The following is a 27370-nucleotide window of genomic DNA, read 5'->3' on the forward strand; positions in this document are numbered from 1 at the left end:
CTGTATATGTAACGCCCCGGAAATCCGGACCGCTACCGGCGCTAGGATCCGGGTCGACTTAAGGCCGCCGGGACCCGTAGCAAGCCTGACATAACCTGTAATCCTGTTTAATCCCATACATGATCAACAATACTCATAAACCTATAAACATTCTCATAAACAACCAAGCCCAACCTGTTCATAAACATAAACATAATATAAACCTCCACTGGAGCCCTCATCACATAATGCTCCAATGGGGTATCTCATCATACATAAGCTTGGCTGAAACATAACCTCATATCTCATATCATGAAGACCATGTACATACAAGTGGGATTAACAATCCGTATTGGTCAAGCACAACTCTATCCTCAATATTCAAATTTGCATAATATAACTTAAAACACTTTTACATTACATCATAATACAATTGTCATGTCCACCATCTAACTATTACATAAACATATCTTCCATACTCTGGCTAACCTCCTGATCTACCCTGCACCTGCACATCTGGGGTTAGGGGAGAGGGGTGAGCTATAAAGCCCAGTGAGCAGAATAGAGAAAACATATATTAAATATTTCATGCTTCCATGAAATGCAACACATCACAAACATATCACATAAGGATGGTATTGTCACCTATAGTCCTCAACATAGTCCAATCGTGCCAGGGGCGTAGAATGGGCCTCACTGGTCTTTCTCTTACATACATAACATAACATAACATTCCAATATGCCAGGGGCGTAGAATGGGCCTCACTGGTCTTTCTCTTAACATAGTCCAGGGGCGTAGAATGGGCCTCACTGGCAATCCATACCGTATCATCATCATATCATACCATAGGAGGACTAGAGGATCATCCAATAGCCAATCCGCATCCACATCATATTATGCAATGCAACATATTCGTGAATACTAATGCAAACAACCTAAAATATCACATGGCATATATGATGCATGAATATGCTCCAAAGAGTTATATTTCATTTATTTGAAAACTTAAGGTTCATTCCACTCACCTCTGGCTGAAGCTCTACAGACTCTGAAGCAGCTATCTCACTGCTGAGGTCCTCGGTTCCTCGGGTCCGAACCTACACAGGTGGACTCAAATGAGGGACCAAACATACCTGAACATAACTCTAAAATATTCCCCAAAAACCCCCTAAAACATCCTGAAAATATCACAAAGAGATATGCATGAAATGGCTGAACAGGGCACTTTCGGCGGCACCTTCGGCGGCTGAAAGTCCTGGACAGATCCGAAAGTCAGGCACTTTCGGCGGCACCTTCGGCGGCCGAAAGTCCCAGACAGAGACGAAAGTCTCTTTTCTGGGGCAACTTCGGCAGCCGAATGCTGCCTCCACAAAGGGGGTTCGGCGGCCAAAACTCCCTTCGGCTGCCGAACCTGGTTTCTGCCAGAGGGCAGAAACTTGGTTCAAACGAACCTCTTGCCTCCCAAAACCTCTAATCATGCATAATCTTGCTCTATAACATGCATACTTCACATACATTACACCTAGGGGTCTCAAACTATCATATACCCCAACTACAACACTTCCAACAACACATAAACAAGCTACATTGTTCATCAAAGCATCAAAACCCATAAACTCAACCTATACCCTAACATGCATTTCTACCCATAGATCTTGCATAAAACTTAGTTAAAACATATAAGGAGCTTAAGATCGGCTCTTACCTCTTGAAGATCGAGAGGGAGACGACCTAAACTTGGAGATTCACGAAAATGAGCTCCTGAGTTCCCAAAGCTCCAAAACTTGGTTTAAATGTCCAAAACTTGAAATGTGAGTTTAAAACTCAAGAAAAATGGAAGAGATTTGGAGGAAGAACACAAGATTTGCAAAGAGAAGGTCGGAAGCTTGCTGTGGCCGAAAATGGGAGAAAGCTCGCCCATTTCGGCTAAGTGCCCCATTTATAGGTGGCTGGCCAGACCACGTTCGGGGGCCGAATGTGCCTCCGCATCCATGCAATGTTCGGCGGCCGAACTTGACTTTCGGCGGCCGAACCTGGACTTCCCTAACTCATGCTTTCGGGGGCCTAACGTGCCTCCAAAACGCATGCATGTTCGGCGACCGAACTTGACCTTCGGCGGCCGAACCTGGGTTTTCCTCCAATGCTATTTTCATGTAAAAACTCATTTAGTTTCATACTTTAAAACCATTAAAAACATGAAAACATTTTATGAAAGCATGGTTCTACCCTTCTAGAGGTCTCCGACATCCGAGATTCCACCGGACGGTAGGAATTCCGATACCGGAGTCTAGCCGGGTATTACATTCTCCCCCCCTTAAGAACATTCGTCCCCGAATGTTCCTCAACTAGTACATGCAAGGCATCCAACATCTCGTACACATAAAACACATAGAGACTAACCTTAAAAGAGATGAGGATATTGCCGGAGCATAGACTCCCGTGTCTCCCAAGTGCATTCTTCCAAGTTGTGGTGGTTCCACAGGACTTTCACCATCGGGATTTCCTTGTTTCTTAACTTTCTGATCTGGGTGTCTATGATCCGCACTGGCTGTTCAACATAGGTGAGATCCTCTTGGACCTCCACATCAGGCTCACTAAGAACCTTGCTCGGATCTGACACAAACTTCCTCAACATTGAAACATGAAAAACCGGATGGATTCTTTCCATCGAAGCAGGCAAATCCAGCTTGTACGACACATTCCCAATCTTTTGCAAGATTTCAAAGGGTCCGATGTATCGTGGGGCTAGTTTATCTTTCTTCCCAAAGCGAACCACTCCTTTCATTGGAGACACCTTGAGCAATACCAGATCCCCCTCCTGAAACTCTAACTGTCTCCTGCGGACGTCTGCATAGCTCTTCTGTCTGCTTGCAGCAGTCTTGATTCTCTCTCTGATTATGGGTACCACCCTGCTGGTGATCTCTACTAACTCTGGCCCTGCCAAGGCCTTTTCTCCAACTTCCTCCCAGCAAACAGGTGATCTGCACTTCCTTCCATACAAAGCTTCATATGGAGCCATCCCGATGCTAGCATGATGGCTGTTGTTGTAGGCAAACTCCACCAAAGGTAGATGCTGCCTCCAAGAACCGCCAAAGTCTAGCACACACATTCTGAGCATATCCTCGATAGTCTGGATGGTCCTTTCTGACTGTCCATCAGTCTGGGGGTGGAAGGCAGTACTGAAGTCCAACCTAGTACCCATGGCATTTTGCAGACTCCGCCAAAACCTGGAGGTGAACTGGGGCCCTCTATCTGACACTATAGAAACAGGAACCCCATGCAGTCTGACTATCTCATCTACGTACACCTGCGCCAACTTGTCCACAGAATAACCACTCCTAACAGGGATGAAGTGAGCAGATTTAGTGAGTCTGTCCACAACCACCCATATGGAGTCCAATCTGTTGGACGTCGCCGGTAACCCCACTACGAAGTCCATAGCTATATTCTCCCATTTCCACTATGGAATAGGTAGCGGGTTAAGCATTCCAGCCGGCTTCTGATGTTCCAGCTTCACCCTCTGACATACTTCGCAGGCTGACACAAACTGTGCCACTTCTCTCTTCATAGCTGGCCACCAATAAACTTTCTTCAGATCTTGATACATCTTGGTGGCTCCGGGGTGAATGCTGTATCTTGCATTATGAGCCTCTCTCATAATGTCTCCTTTTAGCCCAATGTCATCTGGTACACATAGTCTGCTCCCATAGCGGAGGATCCCCTTACTGTCGAATCTGAACTCACTATCATTGCCTGACTGAACAGTCCTGGCAATCTTCACTAACTCCGGGTCCTCATGCTGTTTTTGAGCCACCTGCTCCAGAAACACGGGTGCTACTCTCATCTGGGCCACTAAGGCACCTGTACCAGACAACTCCAACTGTAGACCTTCCTCAATAAGCTTGTAGAACTCCTTCACCACTGGTCTCCTCTCTGCCGCGATGTGGGATAGACTACCGAGTGATTTCCGGCTTAAGGCGTCTGCCACAACATTCGCCTTACCCGGATGGTACTGAATCTTGCAATCATAGTCACTCAGCAGCTCCACCCACCTCCTCTGCCTCAGATTCAGATCCCTCTGACTCAAGATGTACTGCAGGCTCTTATGATCTGTAAAGATCTCACATTTCACCCCATAGAGGTAATGCTTCCACATCTTGAGTGCAAAGATTACTGCTGCCATCTCAAGGTCATGTGTGGGGTAATTCAACTCATGCTTCTTCAGCTGCCTAGAAGCATAAGCGATCACCCTCTCATTCTGCATCAGTACACAACCCAGTCCCACACGGGACGCATCACAAAAGACTGTAAAGTCCTCATCACTAGATGGCAGAGCTAACACTGGTGCTGAAGTCAACCTCTTCTTAAGCTCTTCGAAACTCTCTTCGCACTGGTCGGTCCACAGAAACTTCTGATTCTTCCTGGTTAGTCTGGTCAGAGGAGCTGTTATCTTTGAGAAGTCCTGAACGAACCTCCTGTAGTAACCTGCCAAACCCAAGAAACTTCTAATCTCTGTCACTGAAGTGGGTCTAGGCCAGTTAGCCACAGTTTCTGTCTTCTTGGGATCTACCTCAATACCATTCTCTGACACTACATGCCCCAAGAACGAAATGCTCCTCAGCCAGAACTCACATTTAGAGAACTTGGCATACAAGCCATGTTCCCTCAAAGTCTGCAAGACCAACCGCAGATGATGGGCATGCTCCTCTGCATTCCTGGAATACACTAAGATATCATCTATGAAGACAATAACAAAGTGATCCAGGTACTGGCTAAACACTCTGTTCATGAGATCCATGAATGCTGCAGGGGCGTTAGTTAACCCGAACGGCATCACAAGGAACTCAAAATGCCCATATCTGGTCCTGAAAGCCGTCTTCGGTACATCCTCTTCCCTGATCCTCAACTGATGATACCCGGACCTCAGATCTATTTTGGAGAAACAACCCGCTCCTGCTAGCTGGTTGAATAGATCGTCGATCCTTGGCAATGGGTACTTGTTCTTGGTAGTGACTTTGTTCAACTGCCTGTAGTCGATACAAAGTCTAAGGGATCCATCCTTCTTTCTGACAAACAAGACTGGAGCACCCCAGGGTGAGGTACTCGGTCGGATGAAGCCCTTGTCTACCAACTCTTGCAACTGTTCTTTCAATTCTTTCAACTCAGCTGGTGCCATCCTGTAGGGAGGAATAAAGATCGGTCTAGTTCCAGGCATCAATTCAATCTCGAACTCTATCTCCCTAACAGGTGGTAAACCTGGCAACTCGTCTGGGAACACATCTAAAAACTCATTGACCACTGGCACTGCGGAGGGCTCTCTAATCTGACTGTCTAGCTCTCTCACATGAGCCAAATACCCCTGACATCCCCTCCTAAGCAACCTACGAGCCTGAAGAGATGAGATCAAACCTCTAGGTGTACCCCTCCTGTCTCCTCTGAAGACGACCTCTGATCCATCCTAACCTCTGAACCTGACTACCTTGTCCCTGCAGTCCAAGGTAGCGCCATGGGTAGATAACCAGTCCATCCCTAGAATGACGTCAAAATCTGTCAACTCTAGAACCACAAGGTCGGCGGACATGCATCTCCCCTCAACAAAAACTGGACTACACTGACAGACTGACTCTGCCACTGATGGATCACACTTGGGTCCACTGACCCAGAGAGGACACTCTAACCCAGAGACCATTAATCCCAACCTCTCTACGGCCCTCGGAGCAATAAAAGAATGAGATGCACCAGGGTCCATTAATGCATACACATCAGAACACCCAATGACTAAATTACCTGCCACCACGGTGTTAGATGCATCTGCCTCCTGCTGTGTCATTGTGAAGATCCTTGCTGGAGCTGACGGACCCTCACCTCTGAACCCTGCTGAAGAAGAGGCTGACCCTCTCCCTCTGCCTCTACCACTGGCCTGTGTCATGGCTGGAGCTACTGGCTGTGCCACACTACCAGAAGCTGTCTGCTGAGACTGTGTCACAAAAGCTGCTCTAGGACATTCTCGTGCCATGTGTCCCTCCTGCCCACATCTGAAGCAGGCTGATGTCCCAACTAGACATACTCCTCTGTGCGATCTCCCACATTTCTTACATACTGCATTCTCTGCACCTGAGCTCGAGCCACTTCCTAATCCCAGACCTGACTTGATCTTGTTCCAGAACTTGTTCTTCTTAAACTTCTTGGTGGTACTGCCCCACCTCTTACTACCTGAGCTTAAGGAAGAAGGATCCACTTTTCCCTTACCTGGAGTTCTGGAACCAGAAGGCTGTGCTGCTGACTGTTTGACTTTTCCCTCGATGATAGCACTAGCCTCCATCCTCCTAGCCATGTCTACTATGGCGTGAAAACTCTCTCTATCTGCTGACTGTATCAAGGAGGAATACCTGGAATGGAGCTTCATGATATACCTCCTTGACTTCTTCTAGTCTGTATCAAGGTTCTGCCCAGCAAATGGCAGCAACTCCATAAACCTGTCAGTATATTCATCTACACTCATATCATCAGTTTGTCTCAACTGCTCGAATTCTATCATCTTCAATTCCCTTGAACTATCAGGAAAAGCCCACCCAGCAAATTCATTAGCAAACTCCTCCCATGATAGACTATCCACCCTCGGTTTCACATAGCCCTTGAACCACTCACGGGCCTTCTTGCATTTTAGTGTGAACCCAGCCATCTGAATGGCTCTACTGTCATCCGCCCCTATCTCATCTGTTATCGCCTTGACCCTCTCAAGGTACACAAATGGGTCATCACCGGTTTCAAACTGGGGAGCACCCAACTTCATATAATCAGTCATTCTGACCTTGCTCCCTCCTGATGAGCTAGGTTGAGGTATTTGGGCTTCTGGGACAGTAGGTGCTGCTGGTGGTGGAGGAGGTGCAACATTTTCTGTAGTAGGGTTTACTGGATTTGGATGGTAGGGTGGTGGTGGATACATAGGATACTGTGGGTATGGTGGGTAATATGGTGGGTATGGCATCTGTGTGGGGTAAGGGCTAAAACTAGGGTAATCCGATGTACCTCCCATCGAATACCCGGGATTCTGTGAGAAAGGTGGGTAATGAGGTGGCTGAACAAAACCCGAGGCCTGAGTGCCTCCTTGGGACTCTCCCATGCCTTCCTCTGGCATACTCATCCCCAAACTGCCATCCCTCCTCTGGTCCACATCCATGTCATCTCCCACATCTTCTGACATACCACCCTGAACTGTTCCTCGTACTGATCTGCTCCTACCCAGATCCAGAGACCTTCTAGGGTCTCTTGCTACTCTGTCCCTGTTGGACCTGCTAGACATTGCCCTAGGCAATGCTGGAGGACGGGCGCTCATGCCCTCATCCTCAGGTGGCACTCCAGTCAATCTTGCTGATCGACGAGTTCCTCTCATCCTGTTTTCTGAGAAACAGCACACATAGCACAAACATCAGCATCATATGGTTCATGTGGGCACACATGAACCCTCATCACATACATAGCATACATAACATATCACTTATGCACATGCATATAATCATGGCATACCACATCATCATACAAGACAGGACTCCACATCCTATCCTAGTGGACATGACTTTTCCTACTGTGCTTGACCTGCTATAACCTCTATGAGCCCGACACTCTAGGTCCGACCATATGAACCTAGGGCTCTGATACCATTCTGTAACGCCCCGGAAATCCGGACCGCTACCGGCGCTAGGATCCAGGTCGACTTAAGGCCGCTGGGACCCGTAGCAAGCCTGACATAACCTGTAATCCTGTTTAATCCCATACATGATCAACAATACTCATAAACCTGTAAACATTCTCATAAACAACCAAGCCCAACCTGTTCATAAATATAAACATAATATAAACCTCCACTGGAGCCCTCATCACATAATGCTCCAATGGGGTATCTCATCATACATAAGCTTGGCTGAAACATACCCTCATATCTCATATCATGAAGACCATGTACATACAAGTGGGATTAACAATCCGTATTGGTCAAGCACAACTCTATCCTCAATATTCAAATTTGCATAATATAACTTAAAACACTTTTACATTACATCATAATACAATTGTCATGTCCACCATCTAACTATTACATAAACATATCTTCCATACTCTGGCTAACCTCCTGATCTACCCTGCACCTGCACATCTGGGGTTAGGGGAGAGGGGTGAGCTATAAAGCCCAGTGAGCAGAATAGAGAAAACATATATTAAATATTTCATGCTTCCATGAAATGCAACACATCACAAACATATCACATAAGGATGGTATTGTCACCTATAGTCCTCAACATAGTCCAATCGTGCCAGGGGCGTAGAATGGGCCTCACTGGTCTTTCTCTTACATACATAACATAACATAACATTCCAATATGCCAGGGGCGTAGAATGGGCCTCACTGGTCTTTCTCTTAACATAGTCCAGGGGCGTAGAATGGGCCTCACTGGCAATCCATACCGTATCATCATCATATCATACCATAGGAGGACTAGAGGATCATCCAATAGCCAATCCGCATCCACATCATATTATGCAATGCAACATATTCGTGAATACTAATGCAAACAACCTAAAATATCACATGGCATATATGATGCATGAATATGCTCCAAAGAGTTATATTTCATTTATTTGAAAACTTAAGGTTCATTCCACTCACCTCTGGCTGAAGCTCTACAGACTCTGAAGCAGCTATCTCACTGCTGAGGTCCTCGGTTCCTCGGGTCCGAACCTACACAGGTGGACTCAAATGAGGGACCAAACATACCTGAACATAACTCTAAAATATTCCCCAAAAACCCCCTAAAACATCCTGAAAATATCACAAAGAGATATGCATGAAATGGCTGAACAGGGCACTTTCGGCGGCACCTTCGGCGGCTGAAAGTCCTGGACAGATCCGAAAGTCAGGCACTTTCGGCGGCACCTTCGGCGGTCGAAAGTCCCAGACAGAGACGAAAGTCTCTTTTCGGGGGCAACTTCGGCAGCCGAATGCTGCCTCCACAAAGGGGGTTCGGCGGCCGAAACTCCCTTCGGCTGCCGAACCTGGTTTCTGCCAGAGGGCAGAAACTTGGTTCAAACGAACCTCTTGCCTCCCAAAACCTCTAATCATGCATAATCTTGCTCTATAACATGCATACTTCACATACATTACACCTAGGGGTCTCAAACTATCATATACCCCAACTACAACACTTCCAACAACACATAAACAAGCTACATTGTTCATCAAAGCATCAAAACCCATAAACTCAACCTATACCCTAACATGCATTTCTACCCATAGATCTTGCATAAAACTTAGTTAAAACATATAAGGAGCTTAAGATCGGCTCTTACCTCTTGAAGATCGAGAGGGAGACGACCTAAACTTGGAGATTCACGAAAATGAGCTCCTGAGTTCCCAAAGCTCCAAAACTTGGTTTAAATGTCCAAAACTTGAAATGTGAGTTTAAAACTCAAGAAAAATGGAAGAGATTTGGAGGAAGAACACAAGATTTGCAAAGAGAAGGTCGGAAGCTTGCTGTGGCCGAAAATGGGAGAAAGCTCGCCCATTTCGGCTAAGTGCCCCATTTATAGGTGGCTGGCCAGACCACGTTCGGGGGCCGAATGTGCCTCCGCATCCATGCAATGTTCGGCGGCCGAACTTGACTTTCGGCGGCCGAACCTGGACTTCCCTAACTCATGCTTTCGGGGGCCTAACGTGCCTCCAAAACGCATGCATGTTCGGCGGCCGAACTTGACCTTCGGCGGCCGAACCTGGGTTTTCCTCCAATGCTATTTTCATGTAAAAACTCATTTAGTTTCATACTTTAAAACCATTAAAAACATGAAAACATTTTATGAAAGCATGGTTCTACCCTTCTAGAGGTCTCCGACATCCGAGATTCCACCGGACGGTAGGAATTCCGATACCGGAGTCTAGCCGGGTATTACAGTATATAACTCTTGCCTATATCTCTCATTACCCAACACTAGGGGGAGGTTGATGGTGCCCAACACTGCCACGGTCTTGTCTTTTAATCCTACTAGAGCATAAAAAACTCTAGCAAGGCTGTTTTTATCTAAGTCTAACTTGTTGAAAACATTTAAGATGAGAAAATTAACAGAACTACCTGTATCCACAAGCACCTGCCTTACCTCGTAACAGTTTAACAATATCTTAATGACCAGGGGGTCGTTTTGAAAGAACCCTACTGTCTTATCGGTAGGACCGAATCTTACCTCTTGTTTGGCCCATGGATCTTAATGGACAGATAGGACATCCCCTGCCTCTCGCTTATTTTTCTCATTGCCCTTATCAAGTCCCCTCATAATGACATGTACCACTCCGGCTATCTCGAGAGGCTAGAGAAGAGAGAGATCCTCTTTTTCTTCTTCAAAAGATAAAGGAACCAAGAGACCGGCTTCAATCCAATGGACAAATAAAGTTCAATAGTTTTCCTGCAATGAAACCAAATGATGTTGCAGAGATTAGATTGATGACTGGCCGAAATGGAACATGCTGCGATTGGGCAAAACTTGCAAAGGAGACAACATGAGGTGGTGGTGGGTGCCCACAGCAGCCACTCCGACGCTCAAGTCAGTATCTCAACGGATAAAGAAAGTGTAATGAATTTTTTAGAGTTTTAGTGTTTGAGAATAGTGTATCTTTGCCTTTGTGATCCTTCTACTGTAAGAAGGTGGCGATAAATATAAAATTTCTTGATAATCCGGCGATGATGTGGCCGGTTGCTTGACAAGGGACATCACCAGTTGGTAAGGGGAAATTCCGTGATTACAAGCCTAATGGAGACGTGTCAGGTTGTGTTTGATAACGGTAACTTAATACCGAGACTTGCATTATTAAGGTAAGGGTGAGTCTTTTGGTGATAACCCAGGTGTCCGATTCTTCCTTACCTTGGGATGGACCATATCTCCTACTCACTTGATCTTTACCTAATAGACCTATCTCATGATATCAGCTCATAGCTCACTTTTGACGATTGTTTATATAGCATTAATTATAACAACCTTTTTAAATATCAAATATTAAAAAATATATTTCTATTTAAAATAAAAAATTTTATGAGAATTTAATATAATTGATTTTTTAATAATTTTTTATTTAAAATGAAAATTTTTAATTTTTTTAAATTAAAATATTTTTTAGGAATTGAATGATTCCAAATAAAAGATTAACTTAAATTTGATTAATTATAGTTTTCTTTTCTGTTCATTTTGGTGCATGTAATATTTTTTTTTTCTCTTCAGTAATCAATTAATTAAATAATATTCGTTAAATAAAGCAAGCCAGTTTTTTACTTTTTACTTTAAAATCAATTAAATATTAATTATATTTAATATTAAATCATAACTTATGTATAGATTATGCATTTATATAACATAAGTTTAGTTATTATGTCACAAACTAATTAAAAATTACTACGAAAATAAGATTAAATTACTTAAAATTAAAGTAATTAAGGGGAAATGATGATAAAAAATTAATTTAATAATAATAATAATAATAATTTATAAAATAAATTAAAAATAAAATTAAATATTAAATATTAAATATCAAAGGCATTCCTCTAGTTAAACTAAAAATAAACTAATAAATCAAACCAAATCTTTAAAGCCAAAATTTTGCTGATCCCAGCTCTAAGTTCTGGTTCGAATATTCAAATACAGTGTATTGATTTAACTGAGCATTACAAGTTAGATTCAAAATCAGCATCTAAAACCAAAAACCAAAGCAGGAGTAATTGACAGTGTTAATGTCTTCTTCCACTTCCTCCCAATTGCACTCATCAGAAAAGGGTTTCCAGTTTAGCTACAGCAGCAAGAAGATCAACAAAATCAATCCTCCGAACCCGCCAACTAATTTGAAATTACCTCTTAGGAGACCAGATCCAGTTACTAAATCTCCGATTCTCTCTCAACCCATAAAACAATTCGCTGCCACTAACAATTATAGCAGGAGAAAGCAGAGTTCAAGCTCAGATATCGTGAGGTTGATGGATAGTCTAAACCGCCCAATTCCACCAGATATCTACTCTTCCCTTATCGAAGAATGCACCCTCTCATCTGACTCCGATGAAGCTCTCTACTTGCATTCTCGCCTCATTAACCAGAGTGGTCTTAAGCTTACCTCACATTTGACCTACCGTCTTCTACTTATGCTTGTGTCTTGTGGGCATTTGGATACTGCCCGCAATATGTTTGATCAAATGACGCGTAGGAAAGGCTTCCTTTCTTGGGCTATAATAATTGTCGGTTATATGGATAACTGTCGTTATGAAGAGGTTATCGATTTGTTCTCTAAAATGATGCTTCATTTTAATGTTTATACGAGCATGCTTGAATTTCCTACGTGGGTTATAGTCATAGTTTGCTTCCTCAAGGCTTGTGTGTGCAGCAGGAACATGATATTGGGGAAGCAGGTTCATGGGTTGTTACTAAAATTAGGTGTTACCTATGATTTTTCTGTGAATGTTGCCTTGATGGACTTGTATGGGAAATTTGGGTTTCTGGAAAGTGCTACCTCTGTTTTTAATCAGCTTTGCCATCCTAACACTACCATTTGGACGGTTAAGATAGTGAACAATTGTAGAGAAGGGCGTTTCTATGAAGTAATGAAGGATTTCAGGGAAATGGGAAGGGTTGGAATAAGGAGGAATAGATTTACTTTATCTACTGTACTGAAGGCATGTGCAAGGATGGATGATGGTGGAAGATGTGGTCGGCAAGTCCATGCCTTTGCCATCAAGCTAGCGTTAGAATCGGATGCTTTTGTACAATGTGGGTTGATTGATATGTATGGAAAATGTCAGATGATCAGGGATGCAAAACAAATGTTTGAGATTGTAGTTGATAAAACAAACGTTGCATGTTGGAATACTTTGCTTATGGCTTATGTTCGGAGTGGGTTGTTTACTGAAGCAGTTAAGGTTTTATATCAGATGAAAGCAGCTCATTTACAGGTTAACGAATCGCTAATCAATCATGTCAGGATTGCTTGCATCACTCCAACTCTGAAAAGCAGAATAGGGACAACCAGATAAATGCGTTCTTGAGGTTAATTATGATTCTTCACCCTTTGTATAGCTGCATTTAGAATATGTAAGGTAAAAGTGAGGTGGATCCTATATCAACTTTGTTTGCATATTTACAGTTTTCAGTTTCAATCAAAACATAATCAAATATATAATGTGAAGCTAGAGGAACGCATGTTCAGGGTTTCAAAAAATGTTAAAGACCATGGAAAGCTTATCTAGGACAAATTGAATGAATTCCTTATAGAGTGTTGCATGTACATTAGCTGCTTGCCTAGACATTTATAATTTTAATAATTGGGGGTTTCTGATTGTAACGACCCGGAAACCGGTCCGCTACCGGCGCTAGGATTCGGGTCGGCTTAAGGCCGCCAGAACCCGTAGCAAGCCAAACATACATCCTGTAAACCTGTTTAATCCCATACATGATCCAAAACATACATAAAAATTAAAACTTTTCTTTCATTCAAACATTCTTTACCCAGCCTAGCCTGTGCATGCATAAACATAACATAAACCCCTCATTGGAGTCCTCAACAAATACTCCAATGGGGTACATAACATATAGCAGGCTTAGGTTACATAAACATCATAAAACATTTATCTCATGTATTTAAGGGATTACAACAAACTCTAGTCAAGCACACTATAAAACTTACATTACATAACATAACATACTTTTACATTATGAATAAACCATGTCCACAGCTATGCTATTACATGAACTTCTCTTACTCTTCTGACTTCTCTATCTACACGGTACCTGCAAGACTGGGGTTAGGGGAGAGGGGTGAGCTAAAAAGCCCAGTGAGTAAAAAGTAAAAACATGATATTAATTCCTCCCTTTTTAGGTATTTTATTCTTCATTTTATTATTATTATCATTTGCTTTAATTCATCACTTTTTAGGTATATTATTATTCATTTTATTAATAACATTTAAATGACATAACTTTTACTTTACATGCTTTCATGAAATGCAACACATCACATTTAATCACATAAAGGATGGTATTGTCACCATTAGTCCTCACATCTCCAAGTGCCAGGGGCGTAGAATGGGCCTCGCTGGTCTTTCTCTTACATAACATACATAACATAACATTCCAAAGTGCCAGGGGCGTAGAATGGGCCTCGCTGGTCTTTCTCTTACATAGTGCCAGGGGCGTAGAATGGGCCTCACTGGTCTTCCATAACATATCATCATAACATAACATTAGAGGACTATGGATCACCCAATAACCATCCACATCAACATCAAATTATGCAATGCAACATATTCGTGAATTTCTAATGCAAACATCCTGAAACATCGCATGGCATTAATGATGCATGAGTATGCTATCAGATTCATTCATTTGTTCATTTATTCATTACTTAAAAACTTAGGGAAAATCCCACTCACCTGGTGACCGAAGCTTTAACGACGGACTCTGAAAGACTATCTCACAACCGGGGGTCTCGGGTCCTCGGGTCCGAACCTACACAGGTGGACTCAAATGAGGCACCAAACAACAAGAACATAACTCTAAACATACCCCCAAAAACCTCCTAGAAACACCTCAAAACATCATAGAAAACATGCAAGAAAAGGCTGGGAAGGGCACTTTCGGCGGCACCTTCGGCGGCCGAAAGTCCCTCCAAAGCCGAAAGTCAGGCAGGTTCGGCGGCACCTTCGGCGGCCGAAACTCCCAGACAGAGACGAAACTCATGCATGTTCGGCGGCACCTTCGGCGGCCGAAAGTCTCGGACAGAGCCGAAACTCCAACTTTCGGGGGCAAGCTTCGGCAGCCTAAAGCTGCCTCCCAAGCTGGTTCGGCGGCCGAAAGTACCTTCGGCTGCCGAACCTGGTTTCTGCCAAAGGGCAGAAACTTGGTTCTTCATGCCCAAAACAACCCCCCTACACAACCAATCATGCATAAACCTATTCTACAACAAGCATACTCAAGCATACAAGCTCCTAGGGGTCTCCAACAAGCTTAAACCCCAACTACAACACACAAACAAGCCACATTGCACATAAACACACATTAAAACTATGGATTTTTCATAAAAACCCATCAAGCCTACTCATGCATTTCTACCCCAAAAACTTGCATAAAACTCACTTAAAACACATATAGAACTAGAGATCGGCTCTTACCTCTTGAAGATCGAGAGAGAAACGATCCTAGCTCGAAGATGGGGAGATTCGAGTTCTTGAACCTCAAAGCTCCAAAATTTGTTTAAACTTTAAAACTCTTCAAAAACAAGATGTAACTTGTTAAGATCTAAAGGATTTGAGGAAAAACACTTAAAATGACCATAGGAGGGCTAAAGCTTACCGTCGGCCGAAATGGGAGAGAAAACCTCGCCTGTTTCGGTCACGGGGTCCTTTATAGGGCTGGTTCTGCCACCTTTCGGCGGCCTAACGTGCCCCCACATCTCATGCATGTTCGGCGGCCGAACATGAGGTTCGGCGGCCGAACCTTGAGTCTTTCAAACAAGGCTTTCGGAGGCCTAAAGCGCTCCCAAAACCCCACCATGTTCGGCGGCCGAACTTGACTTTCGGCGGCCGAACCTGGCAAAGCCTCCTTTGGTCTTTTTCATTAAAAACTCAATTCCTTTTCACTTAAAAGCATAAAATACATTAAAAACATTTCATAAAACATGGTTTTACCCCTTCTAGAGGTTTCCGACATCCGAGATTCCACCGGACGGTAGGAATTTCGATACCGGAGTCTAGCCGGGTATTACACTGATAATTTCTGTTTTTCTTTTTTCATTTAAGAATGGGCTGAGAGGAGTTTAAAAGTAAAATATTGTTCAAGGGTAATATTCTATTATCAAATCTGCACCATACTTTTGCCCATGTGGTTTTATGTTTATTGGCTTTAATTGTAACTATGCCTACTTACAAATTCTTAAATTAAAATGAGTAGAAATACCAGTTCTGCAGTTCAAACAAGCTGTCATATGTCACCTGAATGATAGATCTTTGGAACTTTGAAGCGTGTTGATATCTCATTTTGATTCCAATCCCTAAATATGCACTTATATAACACTTTTAAATATGACTTATTGTTATGCGAGACAGATTAAGATGCCTGCAAACTGATGCATTTGTGATGGGGAATCTCAAGTTTTTGTAGATGAGATTAAGATCAAGATTTAAGAAACGAGGTTAGGATTACAGTGTCGAATTAGAGCTTGTTAAAGTGAGAAAAGAATGAAATTAGATGTTGTTTGCAACAGTATTTGAGTTATCATACATAGCAGCAGAGGTACACGCATAGCATCCCTCTTCCCAAACTAGAAAATTGGTCGCTCATATCCCAAACTAGAAAATTTTTAAAACCAATACTAAATAGGAACTGAAAATTGAGCTATGGCTATTTTTGTTACATTGAAATTTATCATTCACCGAAGGCCCCTAGCAAAGAACAGGAGCTCCCTAGATAAAGGACAATTCACATTTAGCCCATAGGCAGTAGTTAGTGGTACGCTACAATGTTGATAGACTTTGATGTATTTTATTATTTGGGGTGATTATGTAACTCCTTGTTGTCTTAAGAATCTTGGAGGTTGTATAATCTGGTTTAATCCAATGGCAAAAAATATATCAATTACCTAATAGATTTAAATTTAGATCTATATATCATTTCAGTTGTAAATAACAAGCGGTTATTCGTAAATTTAGGTACACTTGATGGATCTTGTTTGTTTTTCTCTCTTCCATTCTCTAGGTACACTGATGGGCCTTGTTTGTTTTTCTCTCTTCCATTCTCTAATACATGTGTGTATACCAATACCAAGTAAGCTTCTGTTTGAAATTTAAAAATTAATAAGAATTTTATTTAATTTTTTTAATTATCATATTTCGAATGAAATAATTTAATTTTTTTTTTTAAATTATGCATATAATTTTATAAAAATTCATTTAATTTTTTTTTAAATGATTTAAAAGCAAACCGGGTACTCTAGTAAAAGTGCTACTCTTTACTTTTTCAATGAGGCTTCACTTATTTGATAGGAAATTAATCAGCTAAAATTTTATACATGCTAAAATAAATTGATATTAGCACTTTCCTTGCATTTCCAAGACTACTAAAGTAGCAAGATTATAAAAGATATTGTAAGCTATAGTATTTGTCTAAATATTCAAATGTCTCGAAAGGAGACCTGTAGCAAACGGGAGCAAACTTGCAAAATAGATGCTACTAATACTTAAATTTTTCAAGGTACTGGACGAGGAGGATCGTGGATTGCAGAATATAAAATATGAGAGTCTGTGTCACACACCAGGGATAATTGCTCTAGACATACAACTAGTTTAATACCATCTACCATAACTTTAGCTTCACATGCCAGGACCGATAAATACCTAATACGTTTAGAAAGACCATAAATAACATGTCCAGCTTGATCAATGATAATAATAGCTATAGCTACAGGAGAAAATTCATTCTTCCACGAGACACTAAAATGTAATAAAACACAATCCAGAGAACGAGTAATCAAACTCGTGCCTGTAGCAGACATATGAGGATACAAGGAAGGATCAACAAAAATCCCATAAAGCTGTAATTATGAGAAATCAAACAAGATACAAGACACAACGTGCATAGGATCAGGCAGAATTTTATCGAAAACACAATGGTTACTATCTTTCCAAATATGCTAGAGTGTAAGTATGGAAAGAGTTAAAAGCCTTAAACCTTCAAGATCCAGTTTGGACTGTGCTAAAAGAGCCTCCCACTAGGCGAGGAAACAAGGAAAAGCAGTAGAAACAGGCTTATACGCACATGGGCTGGCAAACCATATTAAACGGACAGAGAAACAGTAAAAAAGCAAATGTTTGAAAGTCTCAGGTTTAGAGTAACAAATCTTGCACTAAGAATCAGATAAACAACCATGCTTTACTAAACTAGCTAAAACATGCAAAGCATTATGAAATGATCTCCAAATGAAGAATCTCAATTTTGGTGTAATTGGAATGGACCAAATACTCTTCCATGTACCAAGATGAGGACATACAGGAAGAGATGGTGATAAAATTGAACCTGAAAGCTAGTGACGATTTAGTAAAAGCTGATAACCAGAACGCACAGTATAAAGTCCACTCGTAGTATGATAGAACACAATTTTAGCACACATATTACTCTATTCTCAGCACTAATTTGAATATCTTCTGATTAATTTGGTGTTTTTTGGTATTCTTTCGCAGAAAACCATAGAAGTGGCAGATTTGATGAAAATAATGAAGAAAGTTGCTAAACATGACTTGACCAATGATTTGGGCAAACCTGTCAATTAATCCTGCTTTGCAGAAACATAATTTGCCTAGATTCTTCAGCTAAGTTGATAAAAAGATTGGAGTAGAGATTTTTCGAATCCTCTGGGCAATCCAACAATTTGCGCCAGTCTCGATAGAGAGTGGAAAATTGACTCAAGATTTAAAAGAAAGACCAGATCTCCTCATTTAAAGTTGTTGAATCTCAAGCGATCTTCTCTCCTTAGTGCTGTGTGATATCTTTTAAAAGAAAACAAATTAAAAAGGGGATCCCTAATCAAAATAATTAAAAATCAAATTTTTTAGGAAGATATAGTAAGGATTCTGCTAGGATTGAGTTGTTATAAAATCTCGCTAAACATAATAGCCGCAGATCATCATCTCTTCTTCCAACCGAATACTCTTCATTTTCGTGTTTTCTTGTACCCCTGTGTGGCTAATTTTTTTGTTATAGGTGAAATTTTAGTTCTTATCTTTAATATTGCTCTGTTAATTGATCAATAGGTCCCGTTGTTCATATTTTCAAAGTAATATATTGTTAGTTTAGATACTTAAAGTCCATAATTGCTTGAGTTATTCAACAACAAGTAACAATTAGTGTAACCCACTAAGAAATTGCATGATCTAGTTTGAACTCACCACGTGATTTAGTTTGTTGGTTAGAATTGGGTCTCTCTAATTTTTAAGGCAATTGATAAATTAAATCCAATAGATGTTCTTTGGATTGTTTGTTGACTAGGGTTAATTAGCAAACATTTCCTAATTAATTTACATCTAAGGAGATATTGATTATGTGGAACGTCTTCTATAACTAAAACTAATTTATTGAAATGAATAAAGATATTTTTATTTCTATGATTAATTCTCACAACTAAAATGGAGCATAATCTTCAACTAGAATTTATTTGCATTGATTTTATTTTCTCTTGATTATTGGTTTCTTTAATTGTCATTATTTTTATTTTGGTTACACTCTTAATCAAAATCCCCCCTTTTTATTTTCGTTGTTTATTTTTCTAGTTATTGATTGGAGATTTTTAGTGTCAATTCATTGTGAATTCGATCTTATTCATCCTATACGCAATTTATATTTGTTGAATTTGGATATGTTATTTTTGGTGGCTTCGACACCTATAAAAAATTGGCGTTGTTGCCGGAGAGTTGATATAAACTAACTTATTTCCTTTTATGACCAGGCTGGGACGTGAAGAAGATTTGCTTTACGACTCAAAAATCGAAAGAACTCCTTAGAACTTACGAAAATAAGCAAATTTGAGGAAACAAGCCTCAAGGGCATCTTCATCTGCAATCAGTAAGGAAACAACCACACAATCGGAGTTTGTTGCACAACAAGCTACAGAGAATACAACTTCTACTGTAACTGATGCACCAGCTACTGCGCCATAAATTCTAGACAGGACAGCTACAACCACTAGACCAGTAGTTGTCAACATTGAACTAGAAGCTAAAAATATTGAAAGAAGGGCTCCAATTGCACAAGAGAGGACTCTACGAGAATTAGCAGCCCTTGTAGGTGATCAAACACCATTGTGCATTACATTCCCATCTCTAGTAGTCTCTTTTGAACTAAAAATTAGGCTAATCCACTTGCTTTCTAAGTTCAGAGGACTGATAAATGAAGATCCACACAAACACCTCAAAGAATTCTATATTGTTTGCTCAACTAAGAGGCCTCAAGGGATAATGGAAAAGCACATTAAATTGAGAGCCTTTCCCTTTTCTCTTGATGAATCTGCAAAAGACTGGTTATTTTACTTACCACCCAGATCCATCACTATATAGGCTGGAATAGTGAGAGCCTTCTTGAGCAAATACTTCCCAACCGTAAAGGCTATTGACATTAGAAAAGAGACCACATCAAATAGAAAGACACCGAATAATTGTACGAATATTGGGAGAGATTCAAACGATTATACACCAGTTGCCCCAACATGACATCTCTAATCAATCCCTTATTCAATACTTCTATGGAGGTCTTCTACCCTTAGAAAGGAGACTCATTGATACAGCATGTGGAGAATCTATTAAGGATAAGACACCTTATGCCATAAGAGAATTAATCTCTACCATAGCAGCAGCCTCAAAGCAATATGGAGACCAAAAAGAGCCACCTAAGAGGGTAAACAAGGTAAGTACATCTTCTTTTACCTCACTGATTTTTGATATAACATCTACAATGCGAAGTCTGATTGTAGGGCAGGCTCAGTAGACCAGACCCTATGGGATATGTGCCACAATAGGACACCCAACAGACATGCGTCCTTCTCTTCAAGATGATGAGTAGCAAGTCAATGCTCTCAATGTTCAATAGCCAAAGAAAGTATGATCCATACTCCAATACGTACAACCCCAAATGGAGAGACCACCCAAACTTTAGCTATGTAAAGGCCAATAACTTTCAAAATTATCAACAAAGACATCCTCCCTAAGCTGTCCTAAAAAACCAGGTGTTCCTTTAGAAGAGATTGTGAAATCTCTTGCTAATACAATTCAGAACCTTAAACAGTAAATCAGTCAAGTTGCCACATTTGTAAGTAGGCTGGAGAGATAAGGGAAACTACCTTCACAGGCAGTGGTCAACCCAAAACATAATGCCAGTGCTATAACTTTGAGAAGCGGGAAGGAATTGCAGAATGACAGACTTGAGCAGAGATTTGCCCAAACCTCTAGAAAACCACCAAGAAGGAGCTGCAGGTTGAAGAGATAACTCGTGAACAGCAAAAAGAGGACAAAGCAAACAAAGATAAGCATCAAAATCAATTTAGAGTTTCCCCACCATTTCCTGGAAGGTTAGTCAAAATCAAGCAAATACCTCGCTCTGTTAAATTTTTGTATTATGCACTAACCGAAGAAAACTAGCTGAACATGAAAAGGTGAGTGTGGGGGACAGTGTCTGCACTGTTATCTAAAGAAAAATCCCACCAAGAGAAAAGATAGGGAAATGTTTGTTGTTTTTTGCAAAATCAGCAACGTTGGTATTAAAAAAGCTATGTGCGATATTGGAGCATCAATCAATGTCATGCCCCTCTCCATTTATGAATCCTTGAGTGCTGGAACACCAAAGAGAACTAGCATTTTCATTCAACTAGCTAACAAATCTGTTATTTACCTAAAAGGTATTCTTGAAGATGTGTTGGTCTAAGTTGACGGGCTAGTTTTTCCAGCAGATTTTTATGTGATTGACATGGAGGAAGACAAGACCAATGCAACATCTGATATCCTCTTGGGGAGGCCTTTTTCTCAGCACAGCAAGGACAAAAATTGATATACATGATAGCGCATTAACCATGGAGTTTGTAGGAAAAGTAATTAAATTCAATGTTTTTTATGCAATGAAATACCCTAATGATATTTCTCCTATTTATGAGTTAGATGTTATTAATTCTTTAAGTTAAGAAGCCTTTAAGCTAAGTCATGATGACAAACTAAATGTTGTTCTATGCAGAAATATCAATTTTGAAAGTACATAAGGCAAGGGGAAATGATAGATGCAGAAATGTAGGGAACATTGTGCAGTCTTAAATATGCAAAAGACCATACCCATGCTGGTTTGCACCGTGATTTGCCCAAATCCAGTACCAAACTGCCACAATTTGTCTTGAAGGCACTAGAGCTGGAATTAAAACCTTTGCCAAGTCAATTGAAATATGCCTATTTGGGGACTGAGAAAACACTACTTGTCATTATGTCCAACAAGCTGAATCACCATGAAGCAGAAAGCCTCATATAAGTACTAAAGAAACATAAGGAAGCAATAGGATTGGACTATAGCTGACATACAAGGCATATCACCATTGACTTGCATGCATCGAATTTTTATGGAAGAAGACTGCAAGCTTATTCGTGAAGCTCAAAGAAGGCTCAACCCACAAATGACGGAGGTTGTCAAGAAGGAAATAGTCAAGCTCCTAGATGCCGGAGTCATCCACCTAATTTCATATAGCCAATGGGTGAGTCCTGTCCATGTGGTCCCTAAGAAAATAGGAATTACTGAGTTTGTTCCCACATTAACAAACTCTCTCTTTTAAGGAAAGCGCCTTTAAGCCACGGTTGATAAAAAGAAACAAAGAGGAGGGTGGAGGTCACCTCAATGCATACTAGCTACACTGTAATGCTTTAATTTAAGAGTCTTGAGTGATAGTTTAAGCAGAAAACATGATCAAAAGGGAAGGAATGGGTAGTCTCGATTATCCTATACTTGAGGACAAGCAAAAGGCTAGATGTGGGAGGTATTTGATATAATACAATTTTAGCATACATATTACTCTATTCTCAATATTGATTTGAATATCTTCTTATTAGTTTGGTTCTTTTTGGTGTTCTTTTGAAGAAAAGCATAGGAGTAGCAGATTTGATGAAAATAATGAAGAAAGTTGTTGAACATGACTTGATTAACAATTTGGACAAACTTGCCAGCTGATCTTGCTTTGTGGAAATAGAATTTGCCTAGATTCTCCAAGTAAGTTGATAAAAAGATTGGAGCAGAGATTTACCCAAACCTCTAGGCAAACAACAATATGCGCCAGTCTTGACAGAAAGTGGGAAATTAACTAAAGATTTAAAAGAAGGATCAGATCTCTTCATTTAAAGCTGCTGAATCTCACGCAATCTTCTCTCCTTAAGTGCGCATGATATCTTCCATGAATCAAAGGATCTCTTCTTAAAGGAAACAAATTAAAAAGGGGATCCCTAATCAAAGCAATTAAAAGTAGTATTTTTTTAGGAAGGTTTGGCAAGGATTCTACTAAGGTTGAGTTGCTATAAAATCCCGCTAGACATAATAGCCTAAGATTATCATCTCTTCTTCCAGCCGAATTCTCTTCTTCATTTTTGTGTTTTCTAGTAGCCATGTGTGACTAATTTCTTTGCTTCTAGTTGGAGATAGGGTAAAATTTCAATTTCTTCATGAATTGTGAGATATAAATATTATTGATCATATTTTATTCTTTCAATATTTATATAATTTCAGTTCTTATCTTTAATATTGCTTTGTTAGTTAATCAATAGGGGCGTTGTTCATATGTTTAAGGTAATATATTGTTAGTTTGGATGCTTGAAGTCCATAATTACTTGAGTTATCCAACAACAAGTAACAATTAGTATAACTCACTAAGGAATTGCATGATCTAACTTGAAGCCACGCGATTTAGTTTGTTGATTAGAATTGGGTCTCTCTAATTTTTAAGGCGGTTGATAAATTAAATCCAATAGACATTCTTTGGATTGTTTGTTGACTAGGGTTAATTAACAAATATTTTCTAATTAATTTACACCTAAAGAGAGATTAGTTAAGTGGAGCGTCTTCCATAACTAGAACTAATTTATTGGAATGAATAAAAATATTTTTATTTCTAGAATCAATTTTCACAACTGAAATGGATCCTAATTTTCAACTAGAATTTATTTGTATTGATTTGATTTTCTCTTGATTATTACTTTCTTTAATTATCTTTATTTTTATTGTGGTTTCACTTTTCATCAAAACTCTCTCTTTTTATTTTGTTATTTATTTTCCTAGTTATTGATTGGGATTCTTAGGGTCCATTCTTTATGGATTTAATCTTATTCACCTTATACGCAATTTATATTTGTTGGATTTGGATAGGTTATTTTTTGTGGCTTTAACGCACATCATAGTATGACGCTAAATTAAAAGATCAGGAGTGCCGTTAGGAGCAACCGGTATTGATGAAATTTGAGTGACCTCCTGTGGCGAGAAAAGGTGAGATCACTGTTGGTGATTCCATTATAGAGAATGGTAGTTTATTAAGTTTGACACCATACAAACATTAGCCAAAACCACCAGGGGGTTGCTAAAATCCAACTAACTGAGATAGCTAGGGATTTGACTAAATGTGAGTGGATCTACCATCACTAATATTTATACATACTCTTCACGGAGTACATCACGCCCAGCCAAGAGGTTCTACCAAACCCATGAATTATTCCGCTTGTATCTAGTCTCCCATATAGATACATGGAGAAAATATAAGGCTTTTAATACTCTTGCCCATACAGTCATCTGATGATGAACCAGTCACCAGCATTGCTTTGCTAAGCAAGCCAGATTAAAACTCTCAAATTCTTTAAATCCCAATCCCCCCCACAGAATTTTGATTCACAGGAATGATTCTAACTAACCGATTTAAGTTTTGAAGAGTTCGCATCACCACCCTACCAAAACCTAGAGAGCAAACTATTAAGCTTGGTAGAAAACTGCTTGGGATACAAGAAAATAAACATCAAGTAATTGGGTATAGTAGTTAACACTGATTGAATCATTGTAGTATGACCAGTATGTAATAATAATTTTTATTTCCACGATTGTGTTTTAGCCCTGACGTGATCTTCCATAGCAGCCAAGGTTTTTTGATGCGAACGTCCTAGGAGCATTGGCAAACTCAAATATTTATCAGAGGGAGATACCTCATTCATAGAAAACATAGCAAGAATATCTCGCCTCAATTGCAACGGTGTCTGTGTACTGAATAAAATGTGTGATTTCTGATAATTAATTAACTAACCAGAAGCTGCAGTATAAGATTGCAAAAACTAAAGCATAAAAGTAGCTTTTGCCCGTGAAGCTTAGGCAAATAACAAAGTATCATCAGCAAACAAGATATCAGTGAGCGTTGGAGCAGTCCGAGCTAACTTGATACCGTACAAAAATTGCCTATCGCATGCTGAAGATAACAAATAGGAGAGAGTCTAAGACACAAATAGAAAGAGATAAGGAGACAAAGGATCCACTTGTCCAATATTGCGAGATGGTCGAAAAGGAGGGGAGGGTACACCATTAATTAAAACAGAAAAACTAACATTCGAGATACATTGCATGATCATATATACTCAATACACAAAGAAGCCCATTTGTACAAGAACTAATCGCAAAAAATTCCAACTCATTTGGTCATAGGCCTTATACATATCGAGTTTGGTAGCCATTGAGTGCATTCGACGTCTAGACATCTTAAGAAAATGAAAAACTTTATGAGCAATAACTAAATTATCTTGAATAGCCCTACTAGAAACAAAAACATTTTGATCTTCTAGAATAAGTGAGTGCATTCATGGTTTCAATCTATTAGTCATCATCTTCGAGATAACCTTGTAGATTAAATTGCACAAACTGATGAATACTGAGTGGATGATGACACTTTAGGATAAGAACTATATTAGTTCTATTAAATTTGCAAAGAATAAACCTTGTTTTATAGAATCGATGCACAACACAAAAAAGAGACGGTCCCACAATATGCCAATGATGCTGACAGAATAGATTAGAGAAGCCGTCCAGACCAGGCGCCTTATTACCTCCTAACTGAAAGACAGCCTTGCGGACCTCCTCATCTGTGACTAGGGCTAATAAAAAATCATTGATAGCTGGAGTGACCAAGAAAGATTAAGCTGCAAGACCTAATCACATCCTTGCAAGAGCTGAGCAGTATATAAGTAACAAAAGAAATTTATAATATAGGAACAAAAAGCAACCTCATATTCTATCCAAGCACCAGGGGATGTTTAAAGACGATCAATACGATTATATTGACAGCATTGGATTATAGATAAATGGAAAAATCAAGTATTACGATCACCTTCCTGTAACCATTAAACACGAGATTATTGCTTCCAATGTAACTCGTCCTGTCGCCACAAATCATGAAGCTTGGCTAGCAAATGAACTTCAATAATAGTATTAAGAGGGTCAAAAGGGCGAGCATAAATGTCCTCAAGCTGTTATTGAATCAATTATATTGAGTCAATCATATATGAAGTTAGGTGTTGAGTCAAGATGGGATTGGTTGAGTGGATATGGATAATGTCCTATGGTATCTTAGTTGTTTTTTATTAAGAAAGTCATTAGAAAAAGTAGATAGATTTAATTAAAAAAAAGTTCTAATAGTAAGTCTTTATTTTCAAAAACTAGACCTAAGATTTAGTCATATAATCAAAAGTAAAATGTTTGATATTCATCTCAACCTTAACTTAAATTATAATTATGTAATGAAGAGATTTTTAGTGTATGGTATTTATTATCATGGTTCTATAGAATGAGAATAGATTTCTTCATTACTACTTGGGTAGTTATCACCAACTTATCCCGTGGCCCCAGAAGACCAAGAAAAGACAACATTCACTTGCCCTTTTGGTACTTATGCATTTAGAAGAATGTCATTATGCCTATGTAATGCACCAACCATCTTCCAACGCTACATGATGAGCATATTTTCTGACTATGTGGAGAAAATCATTGAAATCTTTATGGACAACTTTACGGTATACGGTAACTCTTTTGAAGAATGCCTTGCTAATTTGAAAAAAATCTCTGAAAGGTGGTTGGATTCAAATATGGTTTTAAACTATGAAAAGGGTCACTTCATGGATAACCAAGATTTGATTTTAGGCTATGTTCTTTCAGCTAAAGTGATAGAAGTGGATAAAGCCAAAGTAGATGCAATAAAGAATATGCCCTACCCCACGAACATAAGGGAGATCCTCTCTTTTCTTGGCCACATTGGATTCTATCGAAGGTTCATGAAAGATTTCTCCAAGATTGCACAACCATTATGTAAGTTACTCCAGCAGGAAGTAACATTTAACTTTGATGCAGATTGTAAGGCAGCCTTTGATTTTATAAAAAAAAAATGCTAGTGACAGCCCCCATCATCCAAGCACTTAATTGGGATTTGCCCTTAGAAATAATGTGTGATGCTAGCAACTATGATGTAGGAGCAGTACTGGCGCAGCGGGTTGATAATATTCCTCATGTTATCCACTATGCTTCCCGTACCTTAGATGCTGCACAATGCAATTATTCAACAACAGAAAAAGAACTACTAGCTGTGGTGTTTGCACTGGAGAAGTTTCGCTCATACCTTCTTGGCACAAAGGTAATCATATATTCGGATCATGCAGCATTGAGGTATTTGATCAAGAAAAAGGAGGCCAAACCAAGACTCATCAGTTAGATATTACTCTTACAAGAATTTGATCTTGAGATCCGAGATAGGAAGAGGAAAGAAAACCTTGTGGCTAATCACCTAATCCATCTTTCTAC

At 39.9% G+C, this 27370-nt stretch overlaps 1 protein-coding gene across 1 annotated transcript; it reads left to right on the plus strand.

Annotated features, from left to right (window-relative positions):
* The first annotated feature begins 11603 nt into the window (after window positions 1-11603).
* LOC110601185 (pentatricopeptide repeat-containing protein At1g31790) lies at window positions 11604-13326 on the plus strand. Its single transcript, XM_021738232.2, has one exon. It carries the CDS (start codon window positions 11743-11745, stop codon window positions 13027-13029), a length of 1287 nt encoding a protein of 428 aa, XP_021593924.1. The 5' UTR covers window positions 11604-11742; the 3' UTR covers window positions 13030-13326.
* The last annotated feature ends 14044 nt before the right edge of the window (window positions 13327-27370 follow it).

This window comes from Manihot esculenta, chromosome 15 (assembly GCF_001659605.2).
Source record: "Manihot esculenta cultivar AM560-2 chromosome 15, M.esculenta_v8, whole genome shotgun sequence".
Lineage (NCBI taxonomy): Eukaryota > Viridiplantae > Streptophyta > Magnoliopsida > Malpighiales > Euphorbiaceae > Manihot > Manihot esculenta.

Bases quoted from the DNA above. Each gene is read 5' to 3' on its own strand.
- LOC110601185 (XM_021738232.2), top strand. From the start codon at position 11,743: ATGTCTTCTTCCACTTCCTCCCAATTGCACTCATCAGAAAAGGGTTTC.